Genomic DNA, 25,310 nt, shown 5'->3' with positions numbered 1-25,310 from the left:
ATTGGTCACTCGATGCACTATACTTCTCTACGCCTTCTTGTCCTCGGTAGGCCAAACTACTTGAGAATACGCTGGAAGCAAATAGTGGACAGCCTTGTGGTGTTTTAGTTTAATAATACTTAGGGAATTACTGTTTAGTACGCAGAAAGTCCCACAGACACAGCCTACTGAGTTTCTCGCCGGATCTTCTCAATGCGTCGCGTTATCGATCCGGTGGTAGATTCTGCGAAGCACTGGTCTTCCTAGGGTTAGTGTTAGCAACGTCGTCAGGTTTGAGCGCCGTGAGCTCACCTACTTGTTAGGGTTACGCTGAAATGGCCTCTCAAGGCCATTAGATTAGGAAGGACAAAAAATGCAGAAAGTTAAAGTTTTTTTGTTTATATTTTTTGTTTCTATCAATCAAAACGCCCCGGGATATATTGTAGATGTATAAACAACGCAGCGATAATTTTACAAATCCCTTCTCAAGCAAACTCTTCAAGAACATTTTGTAATAACTCTTAGATATTGAATTTTTTCACGGCCAATAAGTTGTCCATACTTGGGAATAAGTAGAAGCCTGTCGGTGCCAGATTTCGTGAGTACGGCGGATGACGTAAAACTTTCAACCCCCAGCTTTAGCAGCTCAGGGAGCGTCTGATGTGCCGTGGTCAAGCGTTGTCTTGTAGACAACGTAATATTTTTGTAGGTATGTATACTCACAGATTATCGAGTGTCCAGAAAAATCATGCGAATCAAGAGGCCTTTTTTTTTCTCTAGACCTGAACGAGCAAGGGATTACTTGTGAAAACTATAATAGTCATTACTTTTTGTCAGGAGCACATTCTCTACGTTATCTGAAGGCACACCAAATTTTTTACTCACAGATATAAAACTTCACGAGCCGACAGGATATCATATAATAAACGACATCAATCATCGAGGAATCAAGAGCACAATGCAATTCGCGAACAATGGATTTCGACTGAATTGATAACAATGGAAGATTTGTTTACTGACAATGATGGTGGCGGAATATGGTATATTTTTGTTTTTGAAGTTGTTGTGTGTTGTGTTGTGGACGTATGTATTTCATTGGACAAATTGGTACCCGCCTGTGGGATTCGAACACCGGTGCATCGCTACATACGAATGCACCGGACGTCTTATCCTTTAGGCCACGACGAGATATAACGACGGAGGGAAAGATCTTCCACCGAGCGGGTGATATTGCTCGGTAGACCGGCGGTCCTAATGTTGTCGTTCGAAACTTGTATATATGCAAGCTTATCTTGAAAATGTCGTAAGAGAGATTCAGGCATCTGTCAAATATCTTGCGCTGTATGATGGCTACCCGCCACAGGATCCCTCACCTTTTTTAAAGCCACCTTTCATCATGAAATCGTAAAAAAGTAACTTATTAAATAACATGACGTAATTATGTGTTTGAATAACAGCGGGTAAATAAACAAAATCGTTGAATTAAATTATTCATTGCTCTCGAGTCAATATTTTTATTTCTGGTTCAGTGAGTGACGTTTTATCTCCCCTCCTTAATAAATAATTTGAATGAACGAGAAGAAATAAATGGTTTGAAGACAGATCGCATTTTCTTCGGTCGATTGTTGAAATTTCTGACTACTTAAGTTCTGACGAGTATTATTGGATTAAAAAAAAGAAAATTTAACACCTTTTTGAAAAGATTTAGAAATCGAATTTGAGAAACGCGAGTTTACTGTTACTTATTATAATAGCAGCTCATCCATTTCTAGCTGAACCTTTGAGCTCGTATTTTTCTTTCAAGCCAAGCAGCAAGGTTGGAATGGAAGAACCAGACGCGGTCCTTCCATCCAAAAAAAATGTACTTTATGAACTTTTAGGCAAGGCCACCAACAAATTAGGACTTCGGCATAAGCGCCCAGTGAAATCTAGCAATTCTCATCATCATTTAATTTTTGTTTTAATCCATTACGTATTTGAATGTTAATCGAAAAAGACGGTGAAGGTTTGATAAAAAGTGGCGTCTAAGTGATGTTTGGAAACGCGTATTAGACGATGGTCATTAATAGTTATAGAGTATAACCGAAGTAAACGTATCGTACTGTTACGCCCGCAAGAGTAACGCCATCTATCACCGAATAGCTGAAACGAATACCAAAGGATCTAGTAACATCTAGAATACTCGAGAAGTACAACGCCATCTATTATCAGATAGCGGAAGCACGCATCAAAAGGGATCGACTTGTGAGGAATGTTCTCGACGATTTTAGGGATGTCGTATCGACTATAAAAGCGTTGCAGAGATAGCACGTAGTCAGTCAGTAATCGGAACTACTCGAAGTGAAATAGCGAACGGATCACCTGAATCGAAGCGGAAGAGGCGAATTGAGAAATTTTAAAGTATTTGTGAAGTGTTCTAAGTGCTAATACAGTTTTAAGTTGTACCTTGGTGGAACATTTATTTATCCTAAGCTCAAGCTCTTAACAGTAATAATATCGACAAGATAATGATATTAAGGAATGCTTTCTCAATACAATCGATTAAAAGACAAGCGATGGGCCCCTTGTTTCATTTTTATAAATTTAATTTAACCAATGGCTCCCAAGCCAGCGTTTCCTCCCTAAAACACCGTTATTAATGAACGACGGTGCACCTGTTTCATGGGGGCGAATATAAAAAAACCCCTCTTGAAATGGGGGGAAGTTACGGTGATACATGGCTACTGAGTGACGCAGCTCCGCGCCGCAAACATAATACAGAAGGTCCAGTTTATTCAGACTTTTAAATTTATTTAAGAATTTTAAAATTACTTCTCGCTTGGCATTATTGACATTATTGGTATTATTATTGGTTACATTATTGACTCCTCTTCATATTGTACTACTTGAAATTGTTCGATCATAATTTTTGTTCATATTCTCGAGCACATTTAGAAATTCGATGGTCAATTTACGAACGCCCATTGGTTGGATTTCATGAATTTTACATAATATGTTTTTAATCTTCATAAACCATCAGTTGTTGATTCTAGAATTAGAATTTTAGCTAGTTTTATTACTCTTTTACAGTTACTGTGGTCTCACGGACGACTAGACATCCTAACTTACTTGGTACTAGGTGATCGAGTACTTGGTATTATAGTACTTTCTTCGGTATCTGCTAGTCGTAAATATTATTTATATTATCTATCGTGACTGCCATTCAACGGTGGCTATGAATATAATATATTCGACACGTCATAATGACGATAAAAATGCGCGTTTAAATCTTAATTTTTTTTTAAATTCTGTTTACGACTTGGCCGATTTGAAGAAAATACAATTCTAGGATCATTGTCAATGCGATTTCAATTCGGATTTTTTACTACAACATTGAGTACCTTTATATAACCCTCCTGGCTGAGCTTTTGCTCGCCCACCTGACCTGGTGAAACTGGAAAGGCCTCCGGGCCACCAGTAATCTTTGAATAATAAAAAAAACCTTTATATTAACACATCGTGAATGTAAATGTAAATTGAATAGATTTTTTTTTCGTGTGAGTATTCTGTTTTCGTTGATTTTTGTGGACGTTCTCAATGATGAGGAAAGGTACTCAGCAGGGCGAGCCCTTAGAGGGAAACGTTTCAACGGGCGGTATGCAAGGATTCTTTAGAACATACTTTTCCTCCGATTTTATTCTTTCGCGAGTATTAAAAGCGAGAATGGTTACTGCTAATCTTTTTCGAGAATCTTCCGTTTTATAGAAGTGTTTTAGATCGGACGAATTATTAAGATCTTTCTTTGGCTGTTAGTAAATGTTAGTAATGCGTTTTTAATATTTCATTCCGAAATTAGAACGGAGTATTTATATAAATTCATGGAAGATCGAAATAGCATATCAATTAAAAACAAAAAGTTTAATTTGATTTTTTCTTTTTTAATTCTAGTGTTGTTGTAGTTAAGGGTAGATACGTTTATAAAATAAAGTATGTTGACTTTGGTAGTAATAGAGATAAGCAAGATCTTGGCCTGAGATTAAGCGCTTAATGTAGGAGATGAACTTGATGAGAAAGCACTACAGATGTATAAGGAACTTAGGCAGTGCTGAAAGGGTTGAAGGTTGTACATGAAAACCTTTTTAATTGTATATGTTTTTTATTTATTTATTTGGGTAGTTTGATAATTCAGTCATCTTCGAAGGCTCTATTGCACATTCCGACGTCTCTCCGGACTGAGATTCGGATTCATTGACCACTGAGTGATGAATCCTTAACAGATAACTTCCTCGTTCACAAAACGGAATAACGCTATTATATAGAAAGGGTAAAGAAATGTCGTAAATTGTTCTCACTATTTTCAGAATATAGTATTGGTGACTTCGCTTGATAACGTCCAAATTGTAGCGGTAGGTTGACGCATTCACGATTTCCTCTGTTGCTTCAAAACAGCTTGAACGACCACAAGGACGTTTTCGGTATTAATGGAAGAATAGCTACAGCTGGTGGTAGGGTAGGTAGATGGCGCCATTTGTGTTGTAGATGTCTATGGCCTCCGGTAACACCTTAGCTCGTCCACCTACCTAAGGCAAAAAAAAAAATATAAAAAAAAAAACCGATATTTTTTCGCATCCGTTCCTGTTTTGTATATTAAGCCCACTACAATATCCCATTGAGATGTACGAATCAGGACTTTTCATGCCCAATGACATAGGATTACATTTTAATCTGGAATTGATTCTGAAACTATCATTTGTTCGAAACTTTATGAAAGCGATATGTTTCCCGGGCAAAAAGATGAAGAATACATTTCTGTTTGCCTTGAGAAACTATTAAAAATGAATTAGATATATTTGATACCTTTATGTCCACATCATGATAGGGCACAGCAAACCACGGCTTTCCCATCAGACTCTTGTAGAAACCAGCCTCTCTCTCCACCGGACCTTCAGGTGTACCGACATGAGCCCACAACACAACTTGAACAACTTGCAGCCGCGGGTGTACTCGTCTATGAATCTCCTCTAAACGCAGACCAAAATCGTCACTATTATCGCTAATGTTCGCGAAAGAAAAGTAAATACCGCACACAGCACCTTCGCCTGCCTCCACACAATCATTCAAAGCTTCTACTGTCGGCACGTTGTCATATTGGCCACCCTGTGACACTGATTCGCATTTCACGAGCACTTTACCGAAAAGTTTTTCGCGCCAATCCATTATTGGATGCGGAATTCAGAAGATCGCCATAATTTACTCGCGAAGCGCGGTCTCTGTTTGGTTTATTTGTTTATTTTCCAACGCACGACTAGCTTACCGTTCGTTTAGTTTATTTTCGTTCAAGTTAACGAAAGCCGAAACATTGTTAACTTTTTTGAAATTTGTCACTAACTTTGCCTTCCAAATATTTTTTTATTTTAAGCCAAAATTCAATTGTGGGCATGTTATTTCTTTTGTAAACAACACTACAGGATGTCGTCAGATGCAGTTTTATTTATAAATCTGAAACGCGTGGGCGTTTTTACAAGGGACGGAGACGGCCACACTGATTCGTAAACAAAGCGAGACTAGTGGCTGGAGAGTGGAGGAGGCTGAGGAGGGCCGGGGGAGGCAGCCCTCCGTGCCACAGACACAACGCAAACATTTGAACAGACAGGCAGGACAAAAAATCCGTGTCATATTCACTTTGGATGTATAGGTATAGGTATATTTTAAAGGTATGTGTACGCTGCATTGAACGCCTATTTTTTGTTTAGTCCTTGCTTTGTTTGAATACCTATTTTAGGAACGTGATATCAACGATGTCGATACAGTACGCGCAAAAGTCTTAAATACTTTTCTTTAGTAGAAATTTATGTATTACTAATATTGAATACGGCAATTTTGAACTTCTACAATATTGAATATTGTCATAATACTTTGAAATTTTTTAGAAAATTAGTGGTAGACGTGATTTAGAATGGAAGTTTAATTTTGAACCCAAAATTTTCATTTTAATTATTCTAAAATTTTAACAACCGAAAAGTCTCAATAACGATTAGGTCATAATTCATAAAAGCCGTTTATTTCGAACATTGTGTACATTACATAACATAAATACGCAATTGTTGGGAGTGTTTGTTAATGTCCATTGGTTTGCTGTGGCTGAAATAGGGCTCGAAGACACGAAGATGTACCTAATAGTAATAAATAACAAATGCGATAATCTAATAGGTATATTTTAAATTTTTCAAATTCTTTATCTCATAGACTGTTAGTGAATTACAAAAAAGGATTTCTTCAAGAAAATGAATAATTATTATGTTTGTTTATACTATATGTTCATATTATATTGTTATATTATATGTTTATATTATAAGTTGGAGCGAGGCCATGAAAAATCTCCGTGTAATCCTTTATAAACGGCGGGAAAGTGACATAGTGTAACACGCATGTCCAAATTTTATTAACGTTATTCAAATTGTTCGAATACAGCGATGCAGCGCTGACATCCAAAGTGCCTCTTTATAATGTTTAAGCGCGGTGTGTTGAAATTGTTTCCGAGAATCTGAAACTTTTTATTACACTTTGAATCTTTTTTGTAGGCGATTTTACCGACACAATCAAATCTTCTTCTGCTTCGTCACTTCCTCATTACTGAGAGTCGTGACCACCTTGGTCTAGTTTCTGCACCAGCTTGCTCCAACGTTTCCTGCATTCAGCTTGCTTATTGGCGCCCGGTGTGCTTAGTGCGAGCTTTCTAACGTTCTCGATGGCGTAAAAGTTAGCTGATATTTGTATGGAATGGGATCGTTTACCGCTAGGGTCGCTGTTCCAACTGCATACAAAATTGGGTTAACTTTTACGCTATCGAGAAAGTTAAAAAAACTTGCACTAAGCATACGGGCAGCTGGTGTCAAATCAAATCAAATCAAATCAAATCAAATAAAAAAAAACAATCAAATAAGTTATCTTCAAAGGCCAAATAAAAAAAATTGAATCTTTCTCTTTTCCTAGCAGTTTTATAGATATCAAAAAGTTTTCTGACTAACGATTTTGCGAAATTAAAAAGACCCAAAAAAAATATGAAAATTCAACTGTTATTCAATTTTAAAAGTAATTTAGGAACTGAACTAGGCAGGAATGGCTATCATTTTATAGCTTTGAAACGTTTTATTTTATTTTAATTGCTTAGATGGGTGGACGAGCTCAGAGTCCACCTGGTGTTAAGTGGCTACTGGAGCCCATAGACATCTACAACGCAAATGCGCCACCCACCCTGAGATATAAGTTCTAAGGTCTCAAGTATAGTTACAACGCAGAAATATACGTTTAAATTCGCTACTGTCAAATGCTGAAAAGGCCGCAATCTTTGCAAGGTTGTAATTTAATATCGGAAAGATAGCATGTGGCGTGCCCGAAATTACAACGAAAATTGTATTGAAAATAGGTACATTATTAGAACTTGAATGAATACATTTTTCTGCTTGAATTTGGCTACTAGTTTATTGAGGTTTCGGATTTAGGAACATTATCTCTCGTCTGACTTAACTACTATTGTATTTATACTTAAATGTTGAGTTAGTAGGAAGTTAGGTTCCTACTGAAATTGTGCTTTTCTAGTTTTATACAAAAACATATACGAGAGTAAAAATTGTATTTGTGTCTGAAAGTTAAAGAATAAAAGAGAAACGCTCGTTGTGATCCAGCGCTGAAAGCGCTACAGCCCTATAATGAATGATTTATAAGACAGCTTTACGGGAAATCGATAACTCTACGCAGTAAGTAGGTAGTTTCGTTTGTCAAATGATCTCATATTTTATTAATAAATGCAGTTTTAAAAGTTTTATCGGGATCTAAAAGCTTCATATACGTACATAATGTCTTGTATTATGGGGTGACGATATTTTAGTGAATCCATAGAGTGAACTATAAATTTAACGAAGATTTTTTTTCTCATTCGGGAATGAGTAATCGTGAAGATGTTTTTCGCTCAATGCAGCTTATATTTACTGATAATAAAATATGCAGGTATACATGTACTTTTAAATCTATTTTAAGTATAAATTAATTTTATACTTTTATTCGACCGTTAATGTTCACTATATTAAATAAGTGTATAATCTAGATAATCTATGACTACATAAATTTTTAAGTCAGTTTTCAGTTAAAAAAAATTAAGGTATTATATGACCTGGTGACTAAGGCCTTTAGGTCAAGTCTTGTTTTAATTTATATTCTTATTTTTATGAAATATGATAGTGATGGAGTGAAATGAAATGAAATGAAGATGATTAATTTGAGTCATTAATCAACTGAGATGAAATTAAATGAAATGAGATGAAATGTCAAGGGATGAAATATAATCTCAGTAAAATTGTGGTTCTTTACGGAGACTTTTTCAGTGGAATTTTTGAGGATCCCGAGAAGCTATGTCCAGCGGCTTTGTTTTATTTTCCCACATTTGTACACTTTCACAGTTAATAAACAGTTCATAAACCACCGTTATTACACATTTAAACCTGAAGACGCACTAAATAGACAAAAGAAAACAAATCACAAAACTTCACTCCTCGCGTTCCCGCCAAAAAAGAGTTATCAGTTATTTTTTTTAAGGGATTTTATGACCTGGTAACTAAGACCTTTAAGTCATGTCTTATTTTAATTTATATTCAGATTTTTATGAAAAATGATATTATGGATTGAAATGAAATGAAGATGATTAATTTGAGACATTAATCAACTGGGATGAAATTAAATGAAATGAATTGAGATGATATAGGATGAATATAATCTCAGTAAAATGATGGTCATTTACTAAGATTTTTTCAGTGGACTTTTTGGAGGATCCTGAGAAGTTACGTCCAGCGGCTTTGTTTCATTTTCCCACATTTGTGCACTTTCACAGATATTAAACAGTTAATAAACCACCATTATTACACATTTAAACCTGAAGAAACACTAAATAGACAAAATAAAACAAATCATACAACTTCCCTCCTCGCGTTCCCGCCAAAAAGTCAGTTATCAGTTATGTCAGGGCTAACGACATAGATTATCCACTAATTTTAAATTATCCAACCTTGATGGGAACCGAAAGTATGAAATGGTGTAGATTGTTTTATTGTACGAATTTATTCCTACAGTCCGCGCGGGTCCCTGCCTATTTCTGCCGTGAAGCAGTAATGCGTTTCGGATTGAAGGGTAGGGCAGCCGTTGTAACTATACTTGAGACCTTAGAACTTATATCTCAAGGTGGATGGCGCATTTACGTTGTAGATGTCTATGGGATCCAGTAACCACTTAACATCAGGTGGGCTATGAACTCGTCCAACCATCGAGGATATAAAAAAAATAAAAAAAAATATTTCAGACTTAAGCACATAATTAGGGTTACCGGAACCCAAAGACGTCTTTGGGTTGTACGTACAAGTGCAAGTACGTACTTGAGACGTGAGATCTACGTTTCATTTGTATAGTTTAATAGCTGTTCCATTCTTCAGACCGAAACGCAGTACATTGTGGCAAAAATAAATGGTGATGCTCTATGATTAGTTATTACACTAGTTAATATATTTGCGGATTTTATAGCGATCTATCGAGTGATTTTATGTAAATAAATTTAAAGTTCACCTATTCGAATCCATTCACTTCATTCGTAGTTTTAATTTTAAGTTCACAATAAATAGAACCCAAAAAAAGTGTAATGAAGTTAATTCTATTCACATTGTATCCGCAACCGAACAAAATCGAATTTCTATTTTCTACTGACTGAGATAAATTCACTAGAAAAATTCATTGGTTAATTACAATTTAAATGACAATATTTTTTTAGATGTTTTGAATAATAGAGTTCGGATTGCGATCCCCATAGTATCATTATACAAAATGATACTAGATACATATCTGAATACCTAGTATGTCTAGTGTATAATCATTAATCTGTAATTTTAAACTTATGAACGACTATAATTTGTGCAAAAATTCGTTTTCTCTTAAAAACGGATAGTAAATTTATAATAAATCTGGAAGGCAGCTCTTAAATATTAAGTGTATTATCTATGACGACAGTTCATGTAGCGATACAATATCACCATAAGTAGAATTATCTTTTACAGTATTGAGAAAAGGTACAACGGCTAGCCTTAGCCCTTGTGTAAACATTAATGATTTTTTATAGAATGCTTAGATGGGTGAACGAGCTCACAGCCCACCTGCTGCTAAGTGGTTACTGGAGTCATATACATCTACGACGTAAACGCGCCACTCACCTTGGGATAAAAGTTCTAAGGTCTCAGTATAGTTACAGCGAGTTACTATTCAATTTCGTAGAAAACTGAATTGGCTACAGCTCAATTTTGAAATTGCTTTTTTTATCGCATAAAAAAACCCTTGATGAGGTCCATAGGTCCATAGCCTCAGATTTACTTTTCCACCACTTATTAATTATTTGTTCTATTTTTTATTGGTTTTTGTAGTATTAATTTAATTGCTTAGAAACTTTGTACAGTTGTAAAATCTACACAACTAATGTTTTAGAAATTCAAATAGAATGAAAGCTGTGGCTGTGGGAAAGGACACTAGGAGCTGACAAACTAGTTTACCTGAATTCTAGTTTGTTTTTGTCTGTGTCCGGTTTTATTTTTGCTATCCGTGTACATACATACATTAATAGCTATGCATTTCTAGCTTTCTCATTACAAAGTAAATGATGTATTTTTGTTTTCAGCAGGCTTTTCTAAAATAAGCTAAAGTACCATTTGAATTTTCTAATTTCCAGGGAATGCAAAGATACGGCACAAAGCACAATTGAGGGAAACAAATAGTCAGAAAACCAGGTAGATTGAAGATCGATACATAAAACTTGCGGACAAAAAGATGAATAAGATTTATAAGCCAGGAGAATGTATGAAGGTAATGATAGTAATATGATGAAATTAAAATGATTTCCATCATTAACAGAATTAATTGAACTCTTTCTCTGTCCTTAGCCTCAAGGTTGTCAAAATTTGATATTCTAATGAAGCAAAATGTAAAATAGACTATCTAAGTATAAATAAGGTCATTATTAGCCCAGTATAAATGAGGGCCTGGTCTGTTTCGTGTAATTTAAAAAAATATACAGCTGACCAGCTTGCAATTTATAATGCAGTTGAGTCTTCAACCTTGTCAAAAACTTTGTGTTAAGTTTTGATCATATTTAACAATATATGTCACAATTTCTTTGGCTTTTCGAAGAGAAGTACCTACACACTGGTAATGACTGCATTGTGACTATGAACTGGCAACGTCCATACCATGTTGAATACACCAGTTCTCATTCGATCACCAAAGTCCAGCAAAACTGGGTGTGGTCAATAAATGGATAGGTGACCGCCTGTGGATGCCACGTGATGTTGGCTTTTTTAGCCCGCTGAGTTTCTCACCGGAACATTTTTCCAATGGTAGATTCTGCGAAGCACTGCTCTTGCTAAGGCCAGTGTTAGCAACCTCCTGGTTGAGCCCCGAGAGCTCATCTACACGCTAACACCGATATAACCACTGAAGGTTACGAGCATAGGTAGGAAAAAAAAGTGACTATATACAACTTAAAAAACTTCTCACATTCCAGAAAACTAAGACTTCACCTCGTAGATATTAATTACATTAATTTTGCTCTTAATATCCCCTTTAGTATATGTACGTGGAGATTCATCCTGTGCTAGCTGAAGCTTGGTACATGGCGGACGTCTCACGGGAGGTGACTTCTGCGTCTGCCCATCTCATAACCACATCAAGTATCTGCGACCCTGCTTTGGTTATGTGGAGCAGGCAGGTGCCGCAGACCTTGATCAATGATGATGGACTGGTATGTTATTTATGATCTATTGATGACAACACAAACAAGTAGACCTAAAATGAATAAATATCTATTTATATTATTTTTACGTAGAAAAGGAAAGTCACATAGATATGACAAATCACTGTCTTCTTTTTTTAACTACTTAGATTTGATTTTCGTAAATTTTTATTTATATTTTCAATTATAAATAAATCCTGTTATCAATATCTTGTTGTTCAGTTCTTAAAAATAAATTAAGCATATCATTTAAGTGCTTTATTATCCTCTGTTTGGTGAACAAGTTTCTTTATGTTTTTTGTTTAGTAGCTATTGACAAATTTAATTTTTTTTTTAGTTTATTTATGGGTGTTGAGAACACACACACAATACAAGTACACTCAGCATCAGACGTATTAACCACCATGTATGACGTATTAACGCAATAATTTCGAAAGCTTATGTATGTAGCTTATGTAATGTTGCTATTGCTGGTAGTTCCCCAGAGCTGCATGTCATATGTCCATATTGGCTTTAGGATGGATTTTGAAAAATATGAGTATGTATAGGTATGCTCGAGACAGATGTCTTTAGCCGTTTGCAAAAGAGGAACTTAATGAAAGTTGACGATTACGATTCAGAAGTCGTCGTGGCCTAAAGGATAAGACGTCCGGTGCATTCGTGTTGAGCGATGCACCGATGTTGGAATCCCAGGCGGGTACCAATTTTTCTAATGAAATATGTACTCAACAAATGTTCACGATTGACTTCACGGCGAAGGAATAACATCGTGTAATAAAAATGAAACCCGCAAAATTATAATTTGCGTAATTACTGGTGGTAAGACCTCTTGTGAGTCCGCGCGGTTAGGTACCACCACCCTGCCTATTTCTGCCGTGAAGCAGTAATGCGGTTTGAAGGGTGGTGCAGCCGTTGTAACTATACTGAGATCTTAGAACTTATATCTCAAGGTGGGTGGCGCATTTACGTTGTAAATGTCTATGGGCTCTAGTAACCACTTAACATCAGGTGGGCTGTGCTCGTCCACCCATCTAAGCAATAAAAAAAAAGTTTTGTCTTCAGGCGAAGCTAAGCCCGCAGAGCGAGCGCGCCTCGCTGGCGCTGTACGTGTGTACTGCGGAGGAGGCGGCTCGGCACGTGCGGGCGGGGTCGCTGGGCGCGCACGTGCGCCGCGTGCGGGACCTGGCCGGCGCCGCGTTGACTCTCGTCGTCTTCGGCGTCAACGATTACTTCAAGTGAGTCTAGAGCCGGCGCTCGAGTGTAGTATCTGGTCTCTGGTTGCGTCCTCTCCCTCGGCACTGGAGCCGGTATCGGTACTGCTCAACTAGGATGGTTGATTAGTATCGTGTTTATGAAGACATAGAAACGTATTACTGCTTCACGGCAGAAACAGGCAGGGTGGTGGTACCTACCCGTGCGAACTCACAATAGGCCCTACCACCAGTAATTATGCAAATTATAGTTTTGCGGGTTTGATTTTTATTACACGATGTTATTCCTTCACCGTGAACATTTGTTAAATACGTATTTCATTAGAAAAAATTGGTATTCGCCTGCGGGATTTGAACACCGGTGCATCGCTAGATACGAATGCACTGGACCTCTTATCCTTCAGGTCACGACGACTTCAGATTCACATTTTGATATGTATATATTTATGTATATGTATTTATTTAAGTACGAGTATTTGTATCTATAAACATTATGTATATAATATAATTATATAATACCTATATAATGTATGTAATACTCATAAGTCGATAAATGAAATCTGAACGATATTCATACTAACGTTAGAAATGAGTGTTTGTTCGTCCGTCTTTTTTGAACACACGAGCGAGCCGCGGGTAGCAGCTAGTGTATTATAAATTTACAAATGAATGTTTGGAGGGCAGATATGTAACGCGTGGGCTGCACCGAGCTGGCTCCCGAAGTCCCCAAGCGCGCCCCGAGGGACGGGGGACTGGCTGTCCCCCGGGGACCGAGTTTTATTTTTATTTTTTATTGCTTACATGGGTGGACGAGCTCACAGCCCACCTGGTGCTAAGTGGTTACTGGAGCCCATAGACATCTGCAACGTAAATGCGCCACCCACCTTGAGATATAAGTTCTAAGGTCTCAGTACAGTTACAACGGCTGCCCCACCCTTCAAACCGAAATGCATTACTGCTTCACGGCAGATATAGGCAGGGTGGTGGTACCCACCCGCGCGGACTCACAAGAGGTCCTACCACCAGTGCAGGTCCCGAGTGAGCCCCGGGTGCTGAGCGCGCGTGCTTGTGTCCGCAGGTCGTGCGGCCGCAAGACAATGAACAGCAGCCGGAAACTGATCGGGGAACTTGATTTGGAGCTCGCTATTACCGGTAAGTGGGGGGGGAGGGGAGGGGAGTACAAATCGCTAGGCCACTGTGCTGTTGTCTCCCGATGTGCATTCATTGTGTATCCATCCATATCTAAATTAAAACGCTTGATTGCTATATACATTGTTTAATGTTTTGTAATGTAATATATCAGATTGTAATTATTTGTTTCAAAGAAAAGTGTTTGCCGTTGTGCTCGAATAACGCAAAATTTTACTGTTTCTATTTCTTAGGTACAGAGAGTTTAAGCACAAAAATATATACATATAAAATATTGGATTTTTAAACGAATTGGATTGAAATTTAAACTATGCTAGCCTACACTAACTAGCACTCGTTCAATGGATGTGTGCGATAAAGCGGCACGACACGAGAACCCTCTCATCGTGACCGCCGGTAACTATATTCCCGATCCTGCGGACAGAATGGTAAACAGTCGACGATAGAGGTGTTCGGTTCGATTTCTCTGCTCCCGTAAATAAATTAATTAAAAATAAACTAACACTTCATAATATCATTGCAACATATCAAAGTAGTGTTAAAGGTGTATAAATAAGTAAACTATATTATAAATAGTGCTTTAAAACGTTATTTAATTGATTGTTAACGTTATAATATTGCTTGGTGAGTGTGTAATATTTTGTAATTTGAGGGTAATCTGACCGGCAACTTCGTAAATTTTCTTTACATACTTTATTGTAATTTATTTTAAAATGATGACTCGCAGCATCAAATCTCGTCAGGTTGATGAACAGCTTCGTATTGCTTTAGAACAATTAAAAAATACTCGCGAAAAATATGATATACTTTTACAAGAAAGTGAACAAAATGAAGAGGAGATGCTGTCAGTCATCTCTAAGAATACTGACCTTAAAAAACAATTGTCTCAGCTCTTCATTGAACACAGTGAAGCTCTTGAGACCAACCAGAAGTTGCAGGATACGATTAACACCTTTTCTCAATGCAGTGATGAATTTTGTGATTCATTGAAAATCACCGCTGAGTTGAGACATAAATTGGCTGAGGCTGATGATTGTATTTCTGACTTGCGGTCAGAGCTATGTAAACTTAAGGAACAGCAGCCTCAGAGCTTATATTCGGAACTGGTTAAGAGCGAACCCTCTTTGGTTGCTGTAGATACTGCCTTGAATTTTGACATAACTACTATTGATCTGACTGGTAGTGATGCAGAGACCTCAGAGCGCTCCCAGTTAGTTTTAAGTAAAAATAAAGTAAGGAAATATGTTAAAATTAATAAATTAATATATAAGACTCAACGTAAATTGAGAAATTACAAGTCTCAGGATTACATCAAGCTCATTTGCAAGCAGAGAACTTCACTTTCACACCAGGTTGCTGTATTGACTGAACAGAGTCAACAAATTCATCACAAACACTTGGAAGAAATAGAATGTTTATCTACACAAATAAACAATTTAAAGTCAAGTTTAGAGAACATTACATTAAACTATGAACTAGCACAGAGGGACATTAGTGAGCATGTGTTGGCAATGGACAATTTAATTGATACTTGTAATTATAATCAACAGCGTTTTGACTCTTTGACAATGCAGTACGCTGAATGTAAATGCTCTGCATCGGGTTGTCAGGAGCTACCACATGTTGAAATTCAAAAACATAATGTGTCTACTCTTTCAGTGCTAGAGTCTCAAACCAATGATATTGTGAAGGCAGCACCTATCTGTATACCTACTACTGCATCTTCACAAGTTTCTAGAGAAGACAAAATTAAAATTAAAATTTTTAGTGATGAGCTGGGGAAACAGATGGGTGTGGCATTACATGACCTTTGTTTTGGACAACATGTGATTAATTACTGTATGCCAGGTGCTAATCCAGCACAAATATTTGATAAGATTTTAAATACCACACATTGTCTAAACACTGTCATAATAATTATGTTAGGGAGGAGAGAAAACGTTAACCAAAAACAAATTTTGCATTATGTTGAAAAAGTTAATATGTTAAATATTAAAAAACTTATTATGTTCACTTTTGCTTACTTGCAAGACTTACCGACAGAAAACAAAATTAGATTTAATATTAATAATGCAATTTATAATGCTTTTGATAATAATAACTGCACCTTGACATCCAAAAAATATGCATTTAAATTAATAGACATAAATAATATAATAAATTTTAGAAATTTAAGGACATCAAAAAATGACTTATTTAAATTAAGTAATAAAAATTTTAGACAAGTAGCAACATCGCTACAGTATTTTATACACAATTTCCTAGCTATAAATTTAGCTAAAAAAATACCTGCTTCTATTGAGCAGGAAAAAAATTTGACATGTTTTAAGACTTTGGAATCTGCTTCCAATTTAAATTAATTGATAAGACAAAGGAGTCACACTCTTGCAATTACAAATCAATTAATACAACTAGATTATACCCATCAAAAGACGTTAACGTTTCAATTATTAACATATTCAATTTGGTGCATCAAAATTTACAAGGGATGATGGGTAAAGAGCTAGAAATTGAAATGTTTTTAAATATGCATAATATTAATATATTCTGTGTTACTGAGCACTGGTTTAGAAATTATGAATTATTGTTTAATTTTAATGATCACCAGTTGTCAAGTTCCTTCTGCAGAGAGAACGCTATTCGCGGTGGCTCACTGATTCTCGTTAGTAAATGTTTGAAATGTAAGGAACGAAAGGATGTAGTGGCCCTCTCTGTTGAGAGAATTATTGAAATTTCCTGTGTTGAGCTTGAGCACCTCATTGTTGTCTGCGTCTACAGACCTCCTGATGCGTTATATGATTCTTTTGAAAATATTTTGGAAAATGCATTGCTGAAGCTTTCTGTTTCTAATAAACAAATTTTTGTATGTGGTGATTTTAATATTAATCTTTTAGAAAACACAAATACCACTATTAGATTCAGAACACTGTTAAAGTCATATAACCTCCCAAATTTATTTTTAGAGCCTACTAGGACAACGACCACATCGGCAACATGTTTAGATAACATATTTACAAATGTAACACCGATTAACAAAAAAAATATTAATCAGTTAACATCAGATCATAGTGGACAATTTGTGTCTTTTGAATCTAATATCAATTCTATAGATAAAAATACTCTTGTGATTGTTCCTATTAATAAAAAACGAATTGAGAAGTTTAGAAAAAATATTAAGCAAGAACATTCAGAAATTATTTATAACCATAACCCAAATTTGTCATACCAGAATATGTTTGAGAGAATTAATTTGGTCTTTGCTGATGTATTTATTCCTAAAACTGTAACATTAAAAAACAAAACAGTGTTCAGCGAGTGGGCCACCACCGGAGTGTACAAAAGTAGAAAAAAGTTATATGATCTGTACTCTCAAAAAGCCTATAATAATGATGAAACATTTCATCAATATGTCAGGAACTATTCAAAAGTATTTAGAAAAGTTTGTTTAACGGCAAAATCTTTACATTTAAGTGATTTAATAAAAAATGCCCCTGACAAGATAAAGATGACTTGGAACATCATTGGTAGAGAAAGTGGAAAAGTCAGAAATAGTCACCAAGAATTCTCATTAAAAATAGATGATAAATTGGTAACTAGTCATAAAGATGTGGCTAATGCTTTTGAAAAGTTTTTCTCTGACATTCCAGTTTCAACTACCACTTCTCTAAATTCATCCCCCACAGCAGCTGAAATATTATTGCATAAACATGTCAACAAATGTAATGAAATTTTTAAATTTAAGGAAATTAATTCAAGCAATATAATAAAAAGTTTTAATAGCCTTAATGTAAAAAATACAGCTGACTTGTGGGGAATATCAGTAAAGGTTTTGAAGTCTGTAATAGACATTATTGCTCCTCATCTTGCTAGTATTTTTAATGATTGTATTAGGTGTGGTGTATTTCCTGACTTAATGAAACATAGTAAAGTGATTCCTCTTTTTAAATCTGGTAGTACTGATGACCCCTCTAACTATAGACCTATTTCAGTACTCCCTACGTTGAGTAAAATCTTTGAAAAAATAATTTTGACACAACTTTTAGAACATTTTAATTCAAATAACCTGCTTCATAATAAACAATTCGGGTTTACCAGGGGTCGCTCTACAACTGATGCAGGTGCTTATCTAGTCAAAAATATTTTTAAATCTTGGGAGGAATCACATGATTGTCTTGGAATTTTCTGTGACTTATCCAAAGCATTTGACTGTGTTGAACATGAAACATTGGTGAGGAAACTACATCACTATGGTATTAGGGATGGTGCATTGGAACTTATTACTTCCTATTTATCAGGACGGATACAAACAGTAGATGTGAAAGGTAATAGATCTTCAGGTACCTTGTTGAAAATGGGTGTACCTCAGGGTTCCATTTTGGGTCCTTTTTTATTTCTAATATATATAAACGATTTACCTAGTTTTATTGAGTCCCGACACGAGGTCGTATTATTCGCAGATGATACATCTTTATTATTTAAAATTAAACGACAATTACAAGTCTATGACGAAGTGAATGATGCGATTTCGTGTGTGGTTCATTGGTTCCGTATCAATAACCTATTATTGAATAGTAAGAAAACTAAATGTATTAAATTTACTTTAAAATGTATTAAACCATCTTTAAATGTGAGACAAGTGGATAGTGATGTAATTGTTTCTGAGGAATCATTGGAGCTTGTTGAGTCAACCGTATTTCTTGGTATAACAGTGGACTCCAAACTGCAATGGGGACCTCATATTCATAAATTGGCGAGTAAGCTCAGCTCTGCAGCATACGCAGTAAAAAAAATTAGAATGTTAACAAACGCGGACACGGCTCGTTTAGTTTACTTTAGTTACTTCCACAGTGTCATGTCCTATGGCATTTTGCTATGGGGCAATGCGGCCGATGTAGAAACGATATTTATTCTGCAGAAAAGAGCTATACGCGCTATTTATAACATGCACTCAAGGGAATCCCTGAGGGAGAAATTTAAAGAAATTAAAGTTCTCACTATGCCATCCCAGTACATTTTTGAAAATTTGATGTATGTTCGTAAACATATTGAGGAGTTTCCTAAAAAGTCGGACATACATAATAGAAATACTAGGAACAAACACAAGCTTGTTGTGCCGATGAGTAGGTTACATAAGATACGAAATTCATTCGGGTGTTTGTCTGTGCGCCTGTACAACAAAATTCCACAAGATGTTCAGAACCTACATATACATAGGTTTAAGAAAACTGTTAAAGAACATCTGTGCAATAAAGCTTACTATAAAGTCAATGATTATCTAGAAGATTGCACAAAGTGGGAATGAGTTGCTCGCTCCGGGCATTTCAATATTGTAGTAATTGTTACGTTATAATACTCATTGTAAAAAACTCATATTTAAAAAAAATAATGTAATATTAAAAAATTTATAAATAATAATTTATTAAAAAAAAAAAAAAAAAACATGCCCGCTGAGTTTCTTGCCAATTCTTCTCAGGACGGAGGCTAGTTCTTGTGAATTGGCGGTAGTTCTTTTGACGTTCAACAAGTATGTACTTTCATTTATGTTGAATAAAAATTTTTTGATTTGATTTGATTTGATTTGATTTGACGTCGCCCCAAACACGTCATCTCGGATCCTCCCGATCCACTGACGGTGCTTCAAGCACCGGTCACCGTTCTCGTCGAACACGTCGCTTGCGACGAAGGGCTCGACGAGTAAATTCAAATCAAATCAAATCAAATCAAAAATTTTTATTCAACATAAATGAAGGTACATACTTGTTGAACGTCAAAAAAACTACCGCCAATTCACAAGAACTAGCCTCCGTCCTGAGAAGAATTGGCAAGAAACTCAGCGGGCATGTCTTTTTTTTTTTTTTTACATATGAAATTATTATTTATTTATTTTTTAATATTAGATTTTTTTTTAAATATTAATTTTTTACAATGAGTATTATAATGTAACAATTACTACAATATTGAAATGCTTGGAGCGAGCAACTCATTCCCACTTTGTGCAATCTTCTAGATAATCATTGACTTTATAGTAAGCTTTATTGCACAGATGATCTTTAATAGTTTTCTTAAACCTATTAACAACAACACAAACCTATTAACTAATTAACAAGCAACTAAGAATTTTTGACTAAAATTGCTAATTCGACATTATTTTATTTCCATTCTTTCAATTTCAATGTTAATCCACCGGAATAATCCTCCCAGATCTTCTTTTGACTCGAAAGTATTTTTGAAGTGAAACTTCCTTATCGGCGTTGGAAAAAAATTTACCGTCACATTTTTCGGTTACGCGTCACATTTTTCCGTTACGCGCCATCTTTTAATTAACGGCTGTATGTTCTGAAGTATGGATGCGCATTTGAGAAACCGACCTCATGTCTCAAGGTGGGTCACGGAATACATTTTGTAATTGCAATAATCCCAGGTAACCCACTTAATATCACGTGGACCGTGCTATTATTGTTATTACGTAAAATAATAGGAAGAAAAGTACCAGGGTATTATGATATCAAAGAGATGTATTATTATAACTTTACTCTGACGTACAGCCTTCTTTATTAATTAACGGCTGTATGTTCTGAAGTATGGATTCCGATTTGAGAAATTGACCTCATGTCTCCAGGTGGATTACGGAAATCATTTTGTAATTCCAATAATCTCAGGGAGCCCACTTAATAATATCACGTGGACCGTGCTATTTATTACTGTTATTACGTAAAATAATAGGAAGAAAAGTACCAGGGTATTATGATAGCAAAGAGATTTATTAATAATTAACGGCGGTATGTTCTGAAGCATGGTTTCGGATTTGAGAAATCGACCTCATGTCTCAAGGTGGGTCAAACTTCACGAACCTCAGGAACCCCATTTAACACCACGTGGACCGTGCTATTATTATTAATTTATAGGAAGAAAAGTACCAGGGTATTATGATATCAAAGAGATGTATTATTAAAATGCTGTAATAATCTTAGTAGCAAAAAGGTAAAGTGAAATAATTGTATTATTTGTATTCATGTCTATGATAATAAAATCCTTTTGTTTAAACTTTATCTAATTTAACTTTATTTAACCAATTTCTAGAAAGTTGCATGTAGATCATTTTTCGAAAAATAAGGCCATAAACAAGTTTCACTTCTTACGTGTGTACACTAGTACACGCACACATTTTTATTTAAATAGGAACGTACTGTCCATGTAGTGATAAATGAGTACCGGCACATCACGATGTGACTACCGTCAGCCAACTTGGATCGTGAAGTCTACCACCCTACCCTTTCAAATGACATATATATGTCTATAGACTATAGAATTCCAATGAATATTATGTCAATGGATACAATGAAATTTGATATTTGCCCAGATTTGCTGGTGACGACCGACTGTGACACGGTCCTGGTGAACTCCTCGAGCGAACTGGCACTGCTGATCGTCCAGCACACCAAGGCGATAGCCGAGGCGCCGTACAAGTAAGCGTTACCCATAGACACAGCCCACTGAGCTTCTCGCTGGATCTTCTCAGTGGGTCGCGTTTCCGATCCGGTGGTAGATTCTGCGAAGCCCTGCTCTTGCTAGGGTCAGTGTTAGCAACACTCCGGTTTGAGTCCCGTGAGCTCATCTACATGTTAGGGTGAAGCTGAAATAGCCTCTCAAGGCTATCAGCATAGATAGGAAAAAAAAAGTAAGCGTGAACACTGGACGTATGAGAGCGGATTCCGTTGCCAACATTGAAAAATAATATTAAAATAAGATAAATGGCGACCCTTTTTTGTTGCTTAGATGGTTGGACGAGCCCGCAGCCGACCTCATGTTAAGTGGTTACCGGAGCCCGTAGACATCTACAACGTAAATGCCCCACTCTTCCAACCGAAACGCATTACTGCTTCACGGCAGAAATAAGCAAGGTGATGGTATCTACCCGCGCGGACTCACAAGAGGTCCTACCACCAGTAATTACGCAAATTATAATTTTGCGGGTTTCATTTTTATTACACGATGTTATTCCTTCACCGTGGAAGTCAATCGTAAACATTTGTTAAGTACGTATTTAATTAGAAAAATTGGTACCTGCCTGCGGGATTCGAACACCGGTGCACCGCTTCAAAACGAATGCACCGGACGTCTTATCCTTTGAGCCACGACGACGTCAAAATACTATACCTATACTATTTGCTATTTCGGTTGCAGAATGTCGAAGCGCGCTTACGACGAGCAATCCGAATTGTACTTGCGGGGAGAAAACAGGAAATGCGTCACCGTCGACAAACAAGGTACCAATAATAGGGTAGGCAGAAATTATTACTAGTACCAGTGTGTACCACGACCCTGCGCAGTTCCACCACGAAGCAGCCCACAATTGCAGGCGAGACGGCCAATACTACGTCTGTAGGCAGCGGCTTGGCTCTGCCCCTGGCATTGGTAAAAAAATACAACTGATTTCGACCTCATATCTTTTTATTTATTTATTGCTCAGATGTGTGGACGAGCTGACCGCCCACCTGGTATTAAGTAGTTACTGGACTTCATAGACATCTACGACGTAAATGCGCCACCCACCTTGAGATATAAGTTCTAAGGTCTCAAGTATAGTTACAACAGCTGCCCGGCCTTTCAAACCGAAACGCATTACTGCTTCACGGCAGAAATAGGCAGGGCGGTGGTACCTACCCGTATCTCAAGGTGGATGGCGGCATTTATCTAATGATGTCTATGGACTCTGATAGACGTCTGACTTCAGGTGAGCCGTGAGTTCGTTGACCGTTTGTGTAATAAATAATTGAAGACGTAAGTGGATGAAGGGGATATGATACGATTTGTTAATTTTGAGAAAACGGGCTACAAAGTTTTGTTACTTTTGCTTTTTTTTCATACATAACTCCTTCGTCACATGAAATTTCTAAAAATAGCCTTTAGATCCAGAATTTTAAGGTTTAATATGGCTTACAGACAAAACACCTTCATTCAAAAATCTTATAAATGGTACTTAACCCCTTCATCCACACATGTCTTCAAAAAACAGTCATCTTAACTGGCAAGAAAATATGAATAATTAAGATGTCGTGTTTCAGCTAGAAATTCACATTCAAGTACATTGCAATGTGAATTTTTAATTCCGTTGGTTAGTTCAAACTAAAAATAGCCAATCGAATTTACTTTAATAATCGATTTTTGTTTCAGGCAACGGAGTCAGTCGGCTGTGGCAACAGATGATAGCTGTACTGCCACATTCCAGTTTAGAAACGTCGAGAGCATTGTGCGCTAAATATCCAACTCCGCTTGACCTGTATGAGGTATGTATTTTTTTGTCTAAATTTATTGGACGGGCTTCAGGCCCTTTGGTCTTAAATGGCTACTGGAGTCCATAATCATCACAACGTGAATGTCGATAATACCAAAAACATTCATTCACAATTTAAATATAGTAGTTGAGTTATTTGTTTCATTACACAGAATACGCCCAGATACCGCAAATAATTATAATATTTTTCAGTCCCTTAACTCACCGGATAGTGTTAATGAATTGGCGAACATCGGTGTATCAAGAACCGCTGTCCCGGGTTCAAAGGCGCGTCGCATTGGACCTGAATTTGCCAGGAAATTACACACATTGTTCACAGTCACCGACGGAGATATTTTGTTAGATTGATTTATAAGTATTTATTATTAAATAAATTATTACATAAATTATTACATAAATTACAGCCTTTTAATCGGAATTAAATCGATATACTCGTTGTTTAGGATTTATCACCTAATTTATCACACCCATAGAAACCTGCACTTTTTGCAGTATTTTCTATCCATTACTATCATTTTATATTCTTTACTCGTAAAACCATGAAATTAGTCTGCTGCTAAAATATATTACTGTTTATCATAGATTATACACTTAATATTTGAGACTGTTTATGTAGTAAATGTTTGTGATGTGGCAGTACTCTTTTTTAAATAAATAAATAAGTAGATGGCCAAGGATGCTCTTTTTCCTTGCAAGGATTCCTTTGCATGATGATTTTTAGTAATAAAAAAAGGTTCGATTTTTTGGCGGGAGCGCGAGGAGTTAAGTGCGGGATTGGTTTTATTTTGTCTGTTTAGTGTTTCTTTTGGTTTTAATGCGTAATAACGGTAGTTCACTGCTTATCTGTGCACAAATGTGGGAAAATAAAATAAAACCGCTGAACGGAACGTCTCGGGTTCCTTTTTTCTTTATTGCACGTATAGGCAGACGAGCATACGGCCCACCTGAAGGTGAGTGGTTACCGTCGCCCATGGACTTCAGCAATGCCTGGGGCAGAGCCAAGCCGCTGCTTACCGTTAAATATGTTACTGCCATATACAGGAGCAATGAGAAACTAATCGAAGCGAAGCCGTGCAGTGGCTGACGCCCATAAACATTTTTGTTGAGTGCTTGAGTTGATTATCTAGAACTGTTTATGTATATTATCTATGGTAATTGCTCAGTAGACCGACGCGACGGTCCAAAATCCTCCAAGAAAGTTCACTGAAAAAGTCAGTAAATGACCACCATTTCAGATCAGATTATATTTCATCCCATATCATCTCATCTCATTTCATTTCACTTCATATTTTCATATAAAAAAATGTATATGTATATATATACATATATATGGCCTGGGAAGGAAAACTTGGAGAAATGAAAGAAAAAGTGGAAAATCAAGAAAAAAGAATTTATTACCTGGAAAAACAAACAAGAGTAAGAAACTTAGTATTTTTCGGTATCGAGGAAAACGAAACATCATACAAGAGTTTCGAAGAAAATATAATTAAATGGATTGAGCAATATTTCTCTATCAAACTGACCTACAGAGACATTCAGGAGATAAAAAGACTGGGAAAGAAACAAGAGAGACCACGTCCAACTGTTGTAACTTTCACTACACTAGGAATAAAAATCGAAATATTTAAACAAAAAAGAGCGCTGAAAGATACACAGTACTATATGAAAGAAGACTTTCCCAAATATGTACTTGACGAAAGAAAGGCACTACAGGAACAACTGAAATTAGAGAGAGAAAAGGGAAATACAGCTATACTCAAATATGATAAACTAATTGTATCAAAATACCAAAGTAAAAGAAAATACCGGTCATCTCCAGACAATACCTCACAAATCAATATGGACAAGCATACTCAGGCTAGTAAAAAAAACAAGATAAAAC

At 36.3% G+C, this 25,310-nt stretch overlaps 3 protein-coding genes and 1 long non-coding RNA gene across 5 annotated transcripts in view; 1 reads left to right on the top strand and 3 right to left on the bottom strand.

Annotated features, from left to right (window-relative positions):
* The window catches only part of LOC101746437 (nucleoredoxin), a 44,323-nt gene extending 38,721 nt beyond the window's left edge, over positions 1 to 5,602 (bottom strand). Inside the window, exon 1 of the mRNA XM_004929056.5 lies at positions 4,816 to 5,602. Within this exon, the coding sequence (XP_004929113.2) occupies positions 4,816 to 5,175 (360 nt within the window). The 5' untranslated portion in view covers positions 5,176 to 5,602. The remainder of the gene's footprint in view (positions 1 to 4,815) is intronic.
* LOC101740827 (vitellogenic carboxypeptidase) overlaps positions 1 to 25,310 on the bottom strand; it is a 281,799-nt gene that overhangs the window by 56,028 nt on the left and 200,461 nt on the right. The window contains exon 1 of one of the 2 annotated variants that reach the window (XM_004928944.5): positions 24,373 to 24,447. The exons of the other annotated variant lie outside the window; for it this stretch is intronic. The gene's annotated coding sequence lies outside the window, so the exon portion shown is untranslated. Of the gene's footprint in view, positions 1 to 24,372; positions 24,448 to 25,310 lie in introns of those variants that run through there. 2 annotated transcript variants of the gene reach the window in all.
* LOC134200291 (uncharacterized) lies at positions 6,004 to 8,234 on the bottom strand. The gene is made up of 2 exons (XR_009975119.1): positions 7,812 to 8,234; positions 6,004 to 6,502 (listed from the first exon to the last, which is right to left on the bottom strand). It is a non-coding gene; the product is annotated as an uncharacterized LOC134200291 (long non-coding RNA).
* Positions 9,876 to 23,826, top strand: LOC101741395 (crossover junction endonuclease EME1). The gene is made up of 9 exons (XM_004928948.4): positions 9,876 to 10,064; positions 10,715 to 10,848; positions 11,609 to 11,782; positions 12,836 to 13,008; positions 14,063 to 14,136; positions 21,494 to 21,599; positions 22,318 to 22,400; positions 23,308 to 23,420; positions 23,621 to 23,826. The coding sequence occupies exons 2-9, from the start codon at positions 10,813 to 10,815 to the stop codon at positions 23,774 to 23,776; spliced, it is 915 nt and encodes a 304-aa protein (XP_004929005.1). The 5' UTR covers positions 9,876 to 10,064; positions 10,715 to 10,812; the 3' UTR covers positions 23,777 to 23,826.

This window comes from Bombyx mori, chromosome 16 (assembly GCF_030269925.1).
Source record: "Bombyx mori chromosome 16, ASM3026992v2".
In the NCBI taxonomy this organism is placed as follows: Eukaryota; Metazoa; Arthropoda; class Insecta; order Lepidoptera; family Bombycidae; genus Bombyx; species Bombyx mori.
The sequence above is the reverse complement of the archived record's forward strand: the minus strand, read 5'-3'. Positions and strand labels throughout refer to the sequence as shown.